At 41.9% G+C, this 17,326-nt stretch overlaps 1 protein-coding gene across 3 annotated transcripts in view; it reads left to right on the top strand.

Moving 5' to 3' along the window:
• SRFBP1 (serum response factor binding protein 1) overlaps window positions 1–17,326 on the top strand; it is an 81,002-nt gene that overhangs the window by 21,549 nt on the left and 42,127 nt on the right. Inside the window, exons 1-3 of one of the 3 annotated variants that reach the window (XM_086770866.1) lie at window positions 2,556–2,613; window positions 3,588–3,660; window positions 4,503–9,133. The exons of 1 other annotated variant lie outside the window; for it this stretch is intronic. In XM_086770866.1, coding sequence (XP_086626992.1) covers window positions 9,074–9,133 — 60 coding nt within the window. In that variant the 5' untranslated portion in view covers window positions 2,556–2,613; window positions 3,588–3,660; window positions 4,503–9,073. Of the gene's footprint in view, window positions 1–2,524; window positions 2,614–3,587; window positions 3,661–4,502; window positions 9,134–17,326 lie in introns of those variants that run through there. One more of the 3 variants, XM_086770864.1, reaches the window with a different exon arrangement.

The following is a 17,326-nucleotide window of genomic DNA, read 5'->3' as shown; positions in this document are numbered from 1 at the left end:
TTTTCTCTTGAAAGAGCAGCAGCCACTGTCTGCCTATGGCTTGAAATGGCTTGTGTGCAGTCGGCTGGTACATGTCATGTGTTACTGTAGGCTGCAAATTGTTGGGGTGATGGAACCCTCTCTTTGTGGAATACCTGCAGCAGTGGAATTTTTTTTGCATTTCGTCTTTGTTTAGGGTCTGTAATAATATAAATACCTACAGTACACTGTGGAAGGCACAGTGCAGAATGGATGTAATTTTTATTCCTAACCATAGCTTTTGAAACATGCTCATGTGCTTTCAGGCTAGCATGTGTTACTACCTAGGCTTGTTTTCAAAAGTGGGTTCGTTTCCCCTATGACTTCTTCTAGGTTTAATAATTTATATATTATCTATATCTATTCTTTTATATTATCTCTTCTTACTTAGGTATTTTCTATTCTTACTTGCTATTTAGGAATTTTAAGTAATACATATGTATTAATCATTACTAAACACAGACATTTGTTAGACTTAATAGACAGCAATCACTTAATTGCCTCATAGATCATGTCTTCCTACAGAATAAATAAATGTCTTCAACAAAGGAAAGCATCTCCTGTAGTTTGTTGCAAAGAGTCCTTGAAGTGGTTGTTTCCACTTACAATTGCAGAGTTCCTGAATTTCCAGGAATCCTAGAATGTGTTCTTATTGATAGAAGAAATTGTTTACTTTGAAATTTACCTGTGGTTATAACTATTCTTTTGTGTTTACTGCCACCTCTAAGTAAATTAAAAATTCTTATTGCCCAGTCTTAGAGCATTTGGTAAGTCTGACCCTGACTTATACTGCAGCCTTTATAAATTTTAGTGCAAAGACTTCTCCTTTTCTTCTTGTCTTGTCTGAACCTATTTATAAAAAATACTGTGTTACGTATTATGAGTAAACATTTGTTACTGTTTTGTAAAATGTACTAATGGTTTTGGTGGTGTTTTTTTTTCGTTGTTGGATGTGGTTTTTCTTGGGTTTTTTGGGTTTTTTTTTTTGTTTTTTTTTCTTCTCAAGAGGAAGTTGCCTATCTCACTTTGTAATAGGTGAGGCGGATAGTTCAGTGAGTCCTAGGAGCCACCCTGGTGGTCTGAGCCCCATTATTTCAGGCACACTGTGAGGCTGTAGCAAAACCTTTTTTATTTCAGTCCCAAAGAGCTAACTGCTTTCTTGAGAACTTCATGAGTACTTCCAAGAACACAGTTGATGCATACTGTCCCGTGTGAAAGAAGTGACTGTGGATTACATAAATTTATATTCCTTGTCTGCCAAAGAGCGAATACCTTTCCTCATTCCTGCTGTCATATGTCTACATAGCCTTCATTGGCTGGCAGCGGCGGAGGCTGGGTTTTGGCTCTCGTAGGCCCTGGAAACATGCTGTGTCTGCATTAATATTTCTATTAAAAATACATTACAAAATATGTTATGAGAGAAAGTTAAATATACTTCATGTTTGGATACAGAGTAACTAATATGTAAATTATGAGTTATGTAAATTCAAATGTGTTCGTAGCTTGTGGGTGTTTTAGGGGTTATTTTTTAAAAAGTCAAACAAAACCAAACCAAACAACCCTCCATCCCGAAACTTTCTAAGAAATCATACCCAGTTTGCATCTGAAGTGCCAAACTCTTAATAGTGATAATAAGATATACCAGAATAAATAGAGGGTTTATTTGAATAGTAAAAAAGCAAAGTTTTAAGTCACTGTTGACTCCCTGTGTCTCAAAAATGTGCATCATTGACAAGACAACATCTAAGCCTAAGGCTTCCAGTGATGGAATTTTACAGCAAAAGATTCAAAGATTTGTCTTTTTGTACCAGCTGTCTAATAGTTAGAATTCTGTTTCTTTTATTTTGGGAAGAGAAATAAGACTAAACCATCATTGTCAAGTTTTCTTTAGTACTATCTACTTTGAAATACGTTTCAGGGACAGGGTAGTGGGTAGGATAGGAAGCTGAAAGAGACTGTAGTGAGTTGGAAATCACTTTGATTTTATTTTCAACAAAAACCAATTCAAATACAGAAAAATATTTTCATGTGTCACATTCTGTTATGTAATAAATAATGTTTCATGTGGGAGTCTTTCAAAATGTTTCACAATGAAAATGCTTTTACATATTACATACTAGTGGAAAGTACTGGTGCTATTTCACTGGGACAAAAATAAACAAAGTGAAGGCAAAAGGTGAATCTTTTCAGATCTCTAGCTCAGTCTAGCTCTAAGAATAATATTAGAAGTATGGCTAGTTAGGAATGTCTTGTCTTCTGTTTAGACCTCAGACGCATTTTTAGACTGTTGGTTGTTCTTCTGATGTTTATGGAAGCAGTGTGATTTTAAATGAAATTTGAATTCATTTGAACTGGGATTTGGTTAGCAGGGGAATGCACTTGGTTTTCAAAAATGGTTCTTTTTGTTGAACTAATTTCCAAAATTTAAGTCAATGTGATGAATATATTGTATGTGGAAACTAATCAAGGAAAACAAACTTTTTCATGTCTTACATCTTTCTGACAGGTTGTGAAGATGAGAAAAGATGTGAAGAAGGCTAGAGTCCTGACTATTCGCAGACTGACCAGACACATCGGGAAATTAAAGTTGAAAAAGTCAGTTTTGAATATCAGTGTTCTTGTTTGTGTGTTTATAAATGAGACAGGATCTTAATGGTTTTCCAAAGAACAGAGAAGTGGGAGAAACATGTGTTACATTTAAAACTTAAGGCACTATGATGCATAAATTCTATTTGTCTTATTTTTACATCTCTTTACATAGACTAAAAATACTAACTAAAAAGCCGTTTCCTAAAGCAGAATTGGGATAACCTTTTTTTACGGGAATTTAGTGTGTTGGAGGCAAATCCAAATCACTTACAGAACCTTTTACAGCACTTTTAAAGATGTCAGGCTTCATCTTTTAGATTATTCTGCCATTGAGTGTAAGTTGTGCAACGTTTTCTCACTGCGGTTGTCTGCAAGGTTCCATAGCAAAACATACTGTTCTGTTTGCACAGATATACAGATGATACTTGATTTTTAATAATTAACTATTTACTTAAATACTAATTAGTATTAAAACAACATTTTGTAGACTGTATTTTTAAAGATAACTAGCCGAAAGTAGCTTATGTTGTGACTTACTGGAGACTGTATAAGATACATCTGTCACTGTGTTCAATGTGTAAATTGAGCGTACTCTTCTCCCACAGTTTTAGCAGAATGTGCAAAATAAGAAGCAAGTCCAATGATCTTTAAATTTTAAGATCTGTAATATTTAAATTATATTTAAGATATCAATGTCTCCTGTGTATTTAATAGGAATTGTAGTTGCGATTTTTTTAGTAAAGTGACATTTGTCTGTCTTATTGTTCTGATAAATCCTCAGGATTTTTTCCTCTGTTCAAAAAAGCTGAAGCATGATCTTATGTTCAGCTCTCTGCTAGAATATTCATTTAGCAACAAGAGACTGCGTCTATAGTCACTCTTGTAATATTTGTATTTTGCTAATTTACTATTAGCACACTGTGAAATAAAGTGAACAAAAATCAGGGGATTTTTTTAGTAAATATAAACTTCATTTGCAGGGGTTCAGAAGACTTGAAATTAAAGAACCAAAAACGAGTTGAGAGATTAATAGAAGAAATCCATGCCATGAAGGTAATACCATATTTAGATATTTAAATATCAGAGGCAATTAATTTTACTAACAGAAAGCTTTGTATGTTCTCTGGGACTGCATTACTGAAACTTAACTGGAATATTTCAAGAGTCAGCTTGGTTGTTACTATAACACAGCTGGAAAGTTATGAATATTTGCATATTTCCATGTTTGTTTGCTGCATCTGTCAAGGTGTTAGACAGTTTGAGTCTTAAGCTTGCCAGACTCAACATGAATTTGTTTAGAAATGTGTGGTGCTTAAAGTTTTTACCGTAATTATTAAAGCACAGAAATTAAAGTTTTCATACCACTCAGGAGTATGGAAGGCATTTTGTGTGCCTGACAGTACAGTATCCTCATTGTGAGTTCTTTTACCTTTAAGTGTGACCCTACTTGTGTTTTACTTCCGACTTCAAAGTTCTGCAGTAGCTTATAATTTTAGCTGCAAGGGACTGGTAATGCTTGAGTCTTCTATCTTCAGACTTTCTGTCAGCTGATACAGTTTTTGTATCTTACACATTATCACATATCAGCTAATGCCTCAGAAATTTTATAACTTTGTAATATTTTCTACTAATCATATATAAATTTTAACCATTACTGCTTAAAATTCTTCATTTTGAAATGAGGTACAAATTCCAGTCATAAGACTTGAGCACAGGAGTCCTGTATAGGCCAAGAAAACTGTTTTCATGGAAAATTGTTCTTTTGTTTGTTCTTGATGACTGTAGTGATTAAGTGATCCTTACCCCTTTTTTTAATCCTTTCTCTGTCTTTTTTTTTTTTTGGTCTTTTTTTTTTTTTTCTTTTCTTCCCCTCTTCTTTCCTGATCTTTGCACAGACCTTAGTCTTCAAAAAAGCTGGTAACTGGGGAGGCTTTATTGACCCATTTAGACATGCTTTGTGCCAGATACATCAGGTGGAATCATATGATGATAGAGTGTTTTAGCACAGTATTTACAAAACAGGAATCCTCACAAATCAGTGAAGGGGAAAAGAGAACGGACAGTACTGTATGAAAGGGTAAAGCGCTGGTAAAGCAACATGACAGTCCTATTGAGGTATTGCTTTTCTGTCTTGCTATCAGTCTTAAATTTGGTCTTGTGATTGTTTTTGTGGTTTTTTTGGGTGACACATTTATGTGTCTATTGGTGTGTGATGAGGATTCTGGAAACCTCTCAATTTTTAAGTTATCGGATGTGGTGTAGCACTGAGCTCTCAAACCCATGTTTTACATTGCTTCTGTTTCATTGCATGATCTGTTCAGCCCACGTCTTGCAGAAGTGTTTGCGTTGTCCACATTGTGCTTTTGCTTCCAGGATTGGTTCATGCAGACATCTTAAAGGCTGCCTCCATTCAGGTCTGTATTGGCCAAGCACATTGAAGCTGTTTCGTCAGTTGGCGTTAATGAGTGCAGGACTTGTAAGTGTTAACTTTAAGAGTGATTGTGAAGGGAGGATAGGATAGATTTGTGATCTGAAGAGCTGAAGGCAAACAAATTTTGCTTTGAAATAGTTTATAGAAAGGGAGAAGTCTTCAAAGTGAGCAGCTGAGAAAGGAAAAAGCTCTCCCGCTTCTCAGGCAGATAGCTAGTAAATGCACTTGGTTATCTGAAATTGTGCTGTAAGTGGTCTTTATTGTTAAAAAAATGCACCCTTGTATTAATAATATTTATAGCAAAAAGGTTGGTTTTCTTGGATTTTTTAGTCTTAGAAATGAAGAAATAGACACCAGCTTTACAGTGTATTTGTTTCTTAGATGAAAGAAAAATTCCTGTTTCTAATGAATTACAGCCTAAAAGGCACTCATTGTTTACACATTTTTTCACCACTGTTGATTTCTAGACTAAGATAGCTTTTTAGACTTGGCATAGAAATATTCCTCGTGCAGTGTGGAAGAGTAACAAAACTGCTTTCACAGAAGTCATTTGAAATTATTCGTGATAGTAGGAGATTTTATATTGGTAAAACATCACTCCCAGCAACCTTTTGTCTTAAGTTATTGATCATAGGGTTTCATAAAGAACTTCTTGAATAACCTGAATGGATATTTAAGAATTTTTAGGAAACAATGGACAAAATAGAAATTATTAGTAAGGTAGATTGGTAAACTGTCTATGAAGTTGCAACTTAGAGCAGGCTTGTATTATCCAGGCCATTCTGTCAGTTTCAGTGTGTAAATCCCAAACACTTGTCAGAGGAGATGCTCATCCTTTCAAAACTGATTAACTGTCAGTGTGCAGAATATAGGAATTAGTCGTTTTCCATGTAACATGCAGATGTAGTCCATAAATATCTACTTGCATGTTTTCCGTAAGAAAAAATGGCTACCTTCTTTCTTACTGAATGTTTAGGCTGAGGAGCATAGCAAGCTGCAATGGAAGTTCAGTTGAAAAGATAAAAAACAAAAATAACTACGCTAGCCAAAGTGGTTTGGAGCCAGAAAGTGGATGTTGCACCAGAGTCTGACAGCATGTGTATTTTCAGATTAAAAGATTTCTTGAGATGGCTGCTTATAACTTCTAGAACTTCTTTGTTGATTAGTCAAAGACATGAAGGATTGCTGTAGGTTGAAGAGAATACATCTTTGAAAGAACAGGAAAATAGTAGGTTTTTTCTGAGTTTTTCCCAGTTGCCAAAGACAGCACACCTATTTCTAAATAGGCATTTTTCTTCCATCGTTCAAGAGCAGACCGAGACCACCTTTCCCCAGCTACATATCCAGGAAAAAAAAAAAAAAAAGAAAATTTGAGAACTGCCAGCGTGAAGAGGGTCTTTTGTGGGGAACTTGATGTGTTCTGATGACCTTGGAAGGCATGAGAGGAAGATTCCATTTCACAGGGAATTTGTTTCAAGATGAAGCAAGAGAGACTGAAATTCTGGGACCTTGACACAGTTGTCTGTCTTACTGAAGTTTCTAATGCAATGCCTTAAGTTTCTCTTGCACAAAATTAAAATCTGTAGGGTTGAAACCTCACTAAGGGAGAATTCCTTGCCTTCTTAAGGATTACATTTCTGCATTCAGCTGCCTATAAACCCACAAAGCTTTTGTACTAGTTCATTTACTTGGGTAATCTGTTTCTTGGTCGGCACAGTGTTTCAATATGGCTGCTGCCACTTCATGGAACAACTGTTGTGTGTCATCCAGACTGTAACAAAAAAAAAAAAAAGTCAGTTGCCTGATGGTACATTTGTTGTTAAAGGCTGGCTGCTTGTAGCTCAGCAGGACTTGAAAGACTTGTCCTTCTGAATGAGGAAAATGTGAACTTTGAGTTACAAGATCTTAACTTGTCTTTCTAGTGTGGATCTTTACTAATTACAATCTGATATTGTAGGAAGGAGAAAATGTTTACTATTGTTTGGTAACTTCTCACATGACTCTTGAGGATGCTTTTTTTCCTGTCTTCAGGTAGACTCTAAACAGATACTGCTGACATAGTTTCACTGTAAATATACTGCTTCCTAGGAGTAGGACATAATTAGATGCTCACTTTTCAGGTTAAATACTGTGTCTGTGTCTACTCTTTTTTATATCCTATACATGCTCACACATGCACAGTTCTGCATATATTGAAAACCTAAGAAGTGTTGGTGCTGGACTGTATTAAGTTTTTTGTTATTTAAATTTGCAAATAGCATATATTGTTGTCTTGCTGTTGGAATTACGTTTAATTTTTTATTATATATAACTTAATGGCAAATACATTTAATGACGGTCTCACACACAACAATCATAAGTAAACATTGCGGGAAATGAGAGCAGTTAAAAATTCCAGCTACGTGGATGCAGGAACTGGGTTAATTGTTTGCAGAAGTTCTCAAAGCTATTGGAATAGTACACTGTTTTTTGAGTTCTTCAGATTTTATTTTGCCAAAACTGTGTAAAATATTTATTTAACAATTCATGAAAGATGGGGGGGAAAAAAGAACAGTGTGATCTTTTCTAGTCCTTCTGCTATGATATTGCTTTCTTAAAATACAAACTTACATGGGGGTTTTTTTACTGGGTTGTCAGGCTTGATGATACTGTCAAAGTGAATTAGTCATCCATTGTAGAGTACTACTTACCCTGTTTAGGAAGTATTTTTAAGATATCACAGCTTTACACAAAAAAATAACTTTCTTTCAAGGCTTTTCTTTACACAAAAAATAACTTAATGTATAGTGATTTCTTAGCAACATGTAGCTTATCTTGAATTGTTTAAATTTCTTGGCTGAAATTAAGTCTTAATACAGCTTCATGTAATTGCTTTACCGTGTATTTACGAGTAGTTTTTGCCCTTATCTTACTGTTGTGGTTTAGCCCATGTCACCACACAGTTTCTCACTCACCCTCCCCAGTGGGATGGGGGAGAGAATTGGGAAGAAAGGAAAACTCGTGGGTTGAGGTGAAGACAGTTTACTAGAATAGCAAAGGAAAATGACAGTAATAACAAAATATAAAGATACTAGAATATACAAAATGAACAACGCAGAATTTCTTACCACCCAGTGTCCCAGTGATTGATACAAGCTATCCCAAGCAGTGATCACGGAAATGAAACCAAGCGGCAGGCAGAGGAGCGACAGGGAGTCATGCCTTTCTCTGTCAATCCCACTTATATACTGAGCATGACGTTTATGACATGGAATACTCTCTTTGGCCAGCTTAGGTCAACTGTTCTGTCTGTCTTTCTCCCAGCTTCCTGCATGTGCACATCAGCAAGACCTGGAAAGTCAGACAGTGTCCTTGGTCTTGCTAGTAACAACTCATGTTGTCAGTGTGTTTATCAACTTTCTTCACATCCAAAATCCAAAACACATTGGCTACTGAGAGGAAAATTAACTCCATGCCTGCCAAAACCAGAACACTTACAGTGAAAACCTTGGTGTTGGGACAGGTGTTGCTTTACCAATATCATGTTTGGAGAATTCCCATTAATGAGATGTGGAAGAAAGACTGTTTGCAGTGCTTGAAGGGAAAATGTCTTCCAGTTATTGGAGATGAGCAACAGTTGGTTACAACCATTGTTACATGGCTTGGAAAGATACATGGTGGATAGATCCACGTGTGCATTACTTAAGCATGCAGTGTTTTAGGAAACACTGAATCTTACCGCTTGTGTTCTCAACAGCACATTCTGCTTTGTCAATGGCATTACGTGGCTCTTCTAGGTGATGTATGCACTAGTAAGGCAGATTATTTTTGTTATGCAAACTTTGAATAGACATTTAATGGATCTCTCAGATTCTGTCAGAGCTCAAGTAGAAAGCATTTCCAAATAGGAAACACAATGTAAAGAACACCTAACATAACACAGAAGAAGACGGCGTGGATAAACAGTGTGGTCTGGAGCACAGACACAAAAAGGAAGTCCATCAAAGGTGAAGGCAAGAACAGACTACCTGAGAGGAACGTAGAAACACTGCCTGAATGCACACAATGTTAGAAAATACAGAACTCACATGGATCTTCAACGCAAGAATGACTTCTGTAAGTACTCTGAGAACCAAAGTAAAGCTAAAGGAAAATAAGGGTCCACAGCTTAGTGAGAGGATATGGAAAAGAGTGGGTTGTTCAGAGCTTTATTTTCCTCTTGGTTTTTATTGGTAAGTTCCACCCTTTGCCTTCTCAGTTTCCAGAGCCTACAAGCTGAGTCTCGGGGAGTGAAGTGCTGCTCACAGCAGAAAGTAATACCCTTAAGGAATGCATAAGTCGGTTACACATAGGGACCAGGTACTTTGTACATGGGGTGCAGAAGGAGTTGACTGATATCATAATGAGGCTGTTTTCATCAGTTTTGAAAGGTGTTCTGGTTTTGTTTAGTGAGGGGGGCCTAAGGTGGTAGCTTCTGTAGGAAACTGCTAGAAGTCGCTCCCCTTTGTTCAGTGAACTCGGCTGGGCCTAGGGCAGACTTGCTGCTGGCCAAGGCCAAGCCAATTGGTAGCAGAATGTTCCGTGATAACGCCTCTGCGATAATGTATTTAAGAAGGGGAAAACAGGGGAAGAAAAAAAAAAAAAAAAAAAAAAAAAAAAAGAAGAAGAGAAGATGTGAAGCAGCTGAGCAGGGGCAGAGAGGGGGATGCATGAGCCTTGTGGGCCTTGCAGGCCTCACCCTCTGGCCTCCCGCCGGGCAGCCGACTGGGCCTGACTCGGCCCGGCCCGGCTGCAAGAAGTGGCGAGGAGATGAGAAGTGAATAAGATGTAAAAAGGATCCTGAGAGGCGTCTGCCAGCCTGTTGTGAGGAACGGCTGCAGACGCCAAGGTCAGTTCAGAAGGAGGGGGAGGAGTAATGCGGCTCCTGGCCAAGATTCCCCTGCAGCCTGTGGTGATGACCATGGTGGAGCAGGTTGTCCCCCCGCAGCCCACGGAGGTCCACAGAGGAGCAGAGATTCCCCTGCAGCCCGTGGAGGACCCCACACTGGAGCAAGTGGAGGCCTGAAGGAGGCTGTGGCCCGTGGAGGGCCCGCTGGGGCAGCTGTTCTAGAGGGTCTGCACTCCATGGAAGAGAATGACCCACGCTGGAGCAGTTTCACGAAGGACTGTGGCCCGTGGGAGGGACCCCAGGCTGGAGCAAGGGTGGAATGCGAGGACCCGATGATGAAGTAGCAATGTAAAACAGCGCATAATGAACTGACCACGACCCCCATTCCCTCTTCCCCCCTGTGCCGCTCGGGAGGGGAAGATAGTAGAGATAATGTTAAGCCTGGGAAGAGGGATGGGTGGGGGGAGGTTATCTTGTTCCCTGTCTCATTCTCCTGCTAGTTTTAGAAATAGATGAATAGTTATCCCCAAGTCGAGTTTGTTTTGCCCGTGATGGTAACTTTAAGGATTCTTCCCTGTCCTTATCTCAAACCTCGAGCCGTTTTTCCTTCTATCATCTCCCTCTATTCTCTCGGAGGGTGGGGGGGAGCGAGAGAGAGACTGCTTAGTCTGGTCCCGATCAGGGCTGAACTACACAATAATTCAAAAAGGTTACTGATGTTTGGAAAGTGGCAACCATTGTGCTAAACTTCAAGAAGGAGCATCTGAGCAAATACAGACTGGTCAGTCTCAACTTGGTCTCTGGGAAGGTTCTGGAGCAGGTCTTTCTGGAAGCTAATACTGGGAATCAAAAGAACAGGAAGATGACTGGGAATACCTAGAATGGGTTTACCAAAGGTGACTTGTGCCAGACTAATCTGATAACATTGTGTGATGAGATGACTGTCTGTATGGAGAAGAAGGAAGCAGCAGATACTATATACCTTGACTTTAGCAAAGCCTGTGACTACAGTCCCCTGTGATCTCCTTATAGCCAAACTAGAGGATAAAAGATAAGGAAGGGAGAATCGCGCTTTATGTGAGAGACCAGCAGGAATTTGTGAAACTTTACCTTGGGGTGGGTTGTGAGCCAGTTAAGAGCATAAGGGTCAGGATTACCAGACAGAGCAACATGGGTGATATTATTGTGAGTATCTGCTACACACTGCCTGAGCAAAAACAGATAATAGATTCATAGAAACATTTAGGTTGGAAAAGACCCTTAAGGTCTAGTTCAATCATAAACCTAACACTGTGAAGTCCCACCACGAAACCATGTCCCTAAACACCACATCTTTCAAATACCTGCAGGAAGGGTGACTCAGTCACCTCCCTGGGTGGCCTCTACTGGTGCTTGAGAACCTTTTTGGTGAAGAAATTTTTCCTAATACTCAATTTAAACCTCTCCTGGCACAACTAGAAGCCCTTTCTTCTTGCTCTGTCACTTGCTACTTGGGAGAAGAGACCAACACCCACCTTCTATAACCTCCTTTCAGGTAGCTGTAGAGGGCGATAAGGTCTCGCCTCAGCCTCCTTCTCTCCAGACTAAACAACTCCAATTCCCTCAGCCACTTCTCATAGGATTAGAATCACAAAATCATAGAATGGTTAGAGTTGGAAGGGACCATCAAAGGTCATCCAGTCCAATCCCCCTGCAAGGAGTAGGGACATCTTCGACTAGATCAGGTTGCTCAGAGCCGCATCCAACCTGGCCTTGAATGTTTCCAGGGATGGGGCATCCACCACCTCTCTGGGCAACCTGTTCCAGTGTTCTACCACCCTCAGTGTAAAAAATTTTTTCCTAATATCTAATCTAAATCTACCTCCCTCTATTTTAAAACTGTTACCCCTAGTCCTGTCACAACAAGCTCTACTGAAGTCTCTCCCCATCTTCCCTGTAGGCCCTCTTTGGGTACTGGAAGACCGCTATGAGGTCTCCCTGGAGCCTCCTCCTCTCCAGGCTGAACAGCCCCAACTCTCTCAGCCTGTCCTTATAGGAAAGGTGCTCCAGCCCTCTGATCATCTTCGTGGCCTTCCTCTGGACCTTGTCCAACTGGTCCATGTCCTTCTTGTATTGGGGGCTCGAGAATTGGATGCAGTACGCTGGGTGGGATCTCACCAGGGCGGAGTAGAGGGGCAGAATCACCTCCCTTGACCTGCTGGCCACGCTCCTCTTGATGCAGCCCAGGATGCGGTATGTTCCCTAACTTCCAGTCCTCGGGGACCTCACCAGACCACCACGACTTCTCAAATACGATGGCCAGTAGCTTGGCAACTTCATGCGCCAGTTCCCTCAGGACCCGTGGATGGATCTCATCAGGTCCCATGGACTTGTGCCCCTTCAGGTTCCTCAGATGATCCCAAACCTGCTCTTCCAGTACAGTGGGCGGTTCTTCATCCTCGCAGTCCCCACTTGTGCCCTCCGCAGCTTGGGTGACGTGACAGGAGCCTTTTTTGGTGAAGACTGAGGAAAAAAAGTCACTGAACACCTCAACCTTCTCCGTGTTCTGGGTAACCAGGTCACCTGTTTCCTTCCGGAAGGGGCCTACATTCTCCTTGGATTTTCTTTTGTCCCCAGCATACCTATAGAAGCCTTTCTTATTGTTTTTGACATCCCTGGCCAGATTCAATTCCATCAGGGCTTTAGCCTGCCTCACCTGATCCCTGGCCATTCTCACAGCCTCTCTGTAGTCCTCCCAGGCTACCTGTCTCCGCTTCCACCCTCTGTAGGCTTCCTTCTTTACTTTCAGTTGGATTTGTTCTCCAGACCCTTCATCAGCTTCGTTGCTCTTATTTGGAGATACTCCAGCATCTTTTTTATAGTGAGCAGCTCAAACATAGTATGTGAGGTGCAGCCTCACCAGTGCTGAGTACAAAGGGACGATTACTGCCCTAGTCCTGCTGGCCACGCTATTTCTGATGCTGTGATGGTTTAGCCCGGTTGCCGCACAGTTTCTCACTCTCCCTTCCCCTACCCAGTGGTATGGGGGAGAGAAGTGGGGAAGAAAGGAAGACTCGTGGGTTGAGATAAAGACAGTTTACTAAAATAGCAAAGGAAAACAACAATAATAACAAAATATGAGGATATGAATATATCCAAAATGAACAATGTACGATTTTTCACCACCCGATGTCCAAATGACCAATACAGCCTGACCTGAGCAGTGATCATAGAGACGAAACCAAGCAGCAAGCAAAGCAGCGAAAGCAAGGTAGCAAGGTAGAGGGAAAGATGGATGCCAAGAATGCATACCAAGGATGCCCCCTCCCATGAGTAACCACCCTTTATATACTGAGAATGATGTTTGTGGAATTGGCCAGTTTGGGTCAATTATTCTGCCTGTCTTTCTTCCAGCTTCCTGCATCTGCACTTTAATGAGACTTTAATGAGACTTGAAAAGCCAGACAGTGACCTTGATCTCATTAACAACAACTTGTATCATCAGAGTATTTTTATCAACATTCTTCACATTCGAAATCCAAAACACACTGGCTACTGAGAGACAGTATCCACACCTTATTCCATACCATTTACGTCACACTTACAGATATACGCACAGATATCATTCATTCAATCTGTGAGCTATCCCTCCAAAGTCTGTTGAGTTCATTTAGTCCATGACTTTGGACTCCATCTGTCACAACAGTCTTTAAGGGCAGGTGAAGGCCTCCTTCTGGATGACTTCACGCACCCTATCCCCTCTGCAAAGCACAGCTTCCCCATGTGACACAGCTCTCGCCACACAAAGGCTGCCCACAGTGGTGTGTGCGTGCCCCACTCTGCAGACCAAAGCACTGTAGCAGCCTGCCCTCTCAGGGTGCTGTGTACCAGTAAGGCCCAGCCTTGGTTAGTGGCCAGTCGCCCCCATGCTGTACCTGCCCCTGCTTAGTTCCTGAGAGTGGAAGTACTGGGTACGTTAAGGGTAGTTTGGCTGCACACACTGTCCCCTGCCAGCACTGGTGCCAATGCTGACCTGAGCACCCCCAGCCCGCCCTGACCCCGCTTTCCCCTCCACCAGCTTTCCCCCATGGCCTCACACGCCCTCCCTGGGCCCTAGGGGAGGCCTTCTTCAGACAAGTCAGGGAAGCCTCATGTCCACAGCCTCTTGCAGAGTAAAGTCGCCTCGCTGTCTGCTGTAGCAATATAGATCACAGCTATATTGCTATAGTCAAGCCATCCATGAGATTTTTGGAGGGCACTGAGGAGAACTCTCTAACAGAGGTGACTGAGGACACAGTGATGGAAGATGCTCTGCTGGACCTGATATATACAAACAGGGAAGACCTGCTCAGTGGCAATATGAAGGTCAGGGGTAGTGTTTCGGGCAGTGACCTCAAGGTGGTGAAATTCAGGACCCTGAGAAAAGGCAACAACAAAAAAAAAAAGCAGGATCACAGCCATGGGCTTGAAGGGAACAGAATTTGGCCTTCTGCGGCAGCTGCTTGGAAGAATCCCATGGGACTAGAGTTGATTTTTCAGGTGTCACCACCTCCAACCACAAGAATGAATTATTCCAACACAAAAAAAAGTCAAGCAAAGGCAGCAGGAAGCCTGCAGGGTGAACAAAGAGGTTGTCACCAACTGACATGTAAAAGGGAAGCATATGAGGTGGAAACAAAGGGAAGTGGCCAGAGAGGAATACAGAGACACTGTGCAAGTATGCACCTGTAGTTGGATGTGGCACAGGACGTGAAAGGCAACAGGGAAGGCTTCTGCAGGAATATCAGCAGCCAAAGGAAGAGTAGGGAAAATGTGAGCCTGCTGATGAGTGGACAGGAGGTTTCTGCTAAAGGGCATGAAAAAGGCCAAGGTAAACAGTCATTCTTCATTGCAGTCTTTACTGGGGAGAGCAGCCTTCAGGAGTCGTAGGGCCCTGCGAGCAGTGGGAAAGTCCAGACCAAGGAAGCCTTACCCTTGGTGGAGGAAGATCAGGTTAAGGAACATTTAAACAAGGTGGACGTACACAAGTCAATGGGACCTGTTGGAATGCACCTGTAGTTGATGAGGAAGCTGTCTATTATCACCAGTCTCAGTCATTTTTCAAAAGTCCTGGAAAGACCAACTTGGAGAGGGGCGAGGGAAGGTTCCTGACAGCTGGGAAGAAGCAAATGTCACTCCCATCTTCGTGAAAGGCAAGATGGAAAAGCAGGGGTACTAAAGGCCAAGTAGCCTCTCCTCATTTGCTGAGGTGATGAATGGAGCAAGTAATACTGAAAACCATTTAGAAAAATAGAAAGAACAAACAGCTGGTTGAGCGTAGTCAGCATAGATTTACAATGGGGAAATCATGTTTGAGTAACCTCATAGCCTGCTGTGGTGAGGTGACTAGGGTGGTGAGTGAGCTCAACAGTGGCTGTTTGTCTCTACTTCAGTAAAGCTTTCGGCTTTCAATGCCATATCCCGTAACATCCTCACAGACAAACTGAAGTAGTAGGGTCTAGGTTAAGGGATCAGTGAAGTGGGTCAACAACTGGCTGAACTGCTGAGCAAAAAGGGTTTTGATAGCAGCAGGAAGACCACCTAAGTGGAGGCCAGTAACTGGTGGTACATTGCAGAGTTCAATACTGAGGTGAGTAGTATTTAATGTCTTCAGTAAGGATAGACAGAGCGTAGGTGAAAAATTGGGAGGAGTACATTAATGGTTATACTGCCACTCTGAGGGATGTGGAGAGGCTGCAGAAATGGACAGAGGGGAAAGCTCATGAAGTTTAGCAAAGCAAAATGTCAAGTCCTGCCCCTGGGTAGCAGTTAGCCCTTGCACTGATCTGTGCTGGTGGCTGACAGGCTGGAAAGCAACTTTGCACGAGAGGCCCTTGGTGTCCTGGTGGACACTAGCTGACCCCAACCAAGCAAGCAATGTGCTCTCGTGGCAAAGGTGGCCAGCAGTCTCCTGTTACATCAGGAAAGGTGTTGCCAGTAGGTTGAGGGTGATGATCCTTCCCCTCTACTCAGACCTGGTGAGAAACATCTGAAATGCTCAGTGCAGTTCTAGGCTCCCTAGTGCAAGAAAGATGTGGACATCCTGAATCAAGTAAGGGAAAGGTCATGAGGATGACTGTGGGGGTAGAGCATGAAGGAGCAGGTGAGAGAGCTGGGACTGTTCAGCCTTGAGAAGGCTCAGGGGACTCTTATCAATGCATATAAATACCTGATGGAAGTAGTGGTGCCCACTGATAGGACAAGAGGCAATGGGTTCAAATAAATAGAACAAACTGTGTTTAACATTATCACTGTAGGAGTGATTAGTCACTAGAACAGGTTGCCCACAGAGTTTATAAAGTCTACATCCTTGTAAATACTGAAAAACTTTCTGGACATTGCTCTGAGGAATGTTTTCTCATTGACTTTCTTGAGCAGGGGGCTTGGACTGGAGATCCAAACTCTAGCTAGAGTGGTACTCCAGAAGTTCTTTTCTAAGCTCTACAATTCAGTGGTTCTGTAGAGAGAGACAAAGTGAACAGCTGGGCAATAACAGTGAGTTAAAAGCTGTCAGATCTGTCAGATTCAAAGGGTTATAGTCAGTGGTAGAGCATCCAACTGGTTGCTGGTTACAAGTAGTGTCACTTAGGGGTCAGTACTAGTTAGTAGCAGTACTGTTTAGTGTGTCAGTAGTGCCATAAATGAGGATACAAGGTACCTTCTCTTCAGGTTTATGGATAATACCAAATGGGGGGATGTGGATAGTATGCCTGAGGGCTGGACTCCTGTTCAGAAGGATTTGTACAGGGTAGAAAAATTATCTGAGGGGAACTACATGTAGTTCAAGAAAAGCAAACACATAGTCTTGTATCTGGGATGGAATAGCTCCTTGCAACAGTCCTAGCTGGGGACCATTTGACCAGAAAGCAGCATTGTGGAAGAGGGCCTGATTGTCCTGGTGGACGAGAAGTTGAACGTCAGACAAAAAAGTGCCGCTGTGGAAAGGAACACCAACTGCATTGTAGGCTACATTAGTGTAGCTGGCAGGTCCAGGACTGTGGTCCTTCCCCTCCTTTTGGTTGTGGGAGTACTGCAGCTAGAGTGCTGTGTCCAGTTCTGGGCTTTCCAGTACAGGAGAGACATGGACACACCAGAGCAACTCCAGCAGAGGGCTACCAAGCTGGTTAGGGGCTGGAGCATATGATGTACAAGGTAAGAGAACTGTGTTCACCCTTAATGAAAAAAGGCTAAGGTCAAACCTTGTTACTGTCTGTAGCTGCCCAGCATGGCCTAGGAAGGTGGAGCCATTTTTTCTTCAGAGGTGTCCAGTGGGAGGATGGTGACCAATAGGAATATGTTGCATCCTGGAATTAACCATTGAGGTGATAAAATGCTGAAACAGGGAGCAAAGAGAGGGTGTGGGATCTCAGTCCTCGGAGACAGATGTTCAAAACTCAAGGGCC

This window comes from Chlamydotis macqueenii, chromosome Z, assembly GCF_036417535.1.
Source record: "Chlamydotis macqueenii isolate bChlMac1 chromosome Z, bChlMac1.mat, whole genome shotgun sequence".
NCBI lineage: Eukaryota > Metazoa > Chordata > Aves > Otidiformes > Otididae > Chlamydotis > Chlamydotis macqueenii.
This window is presented reverse-complemented; position numbering and strand designations above follow the sequence as displayed.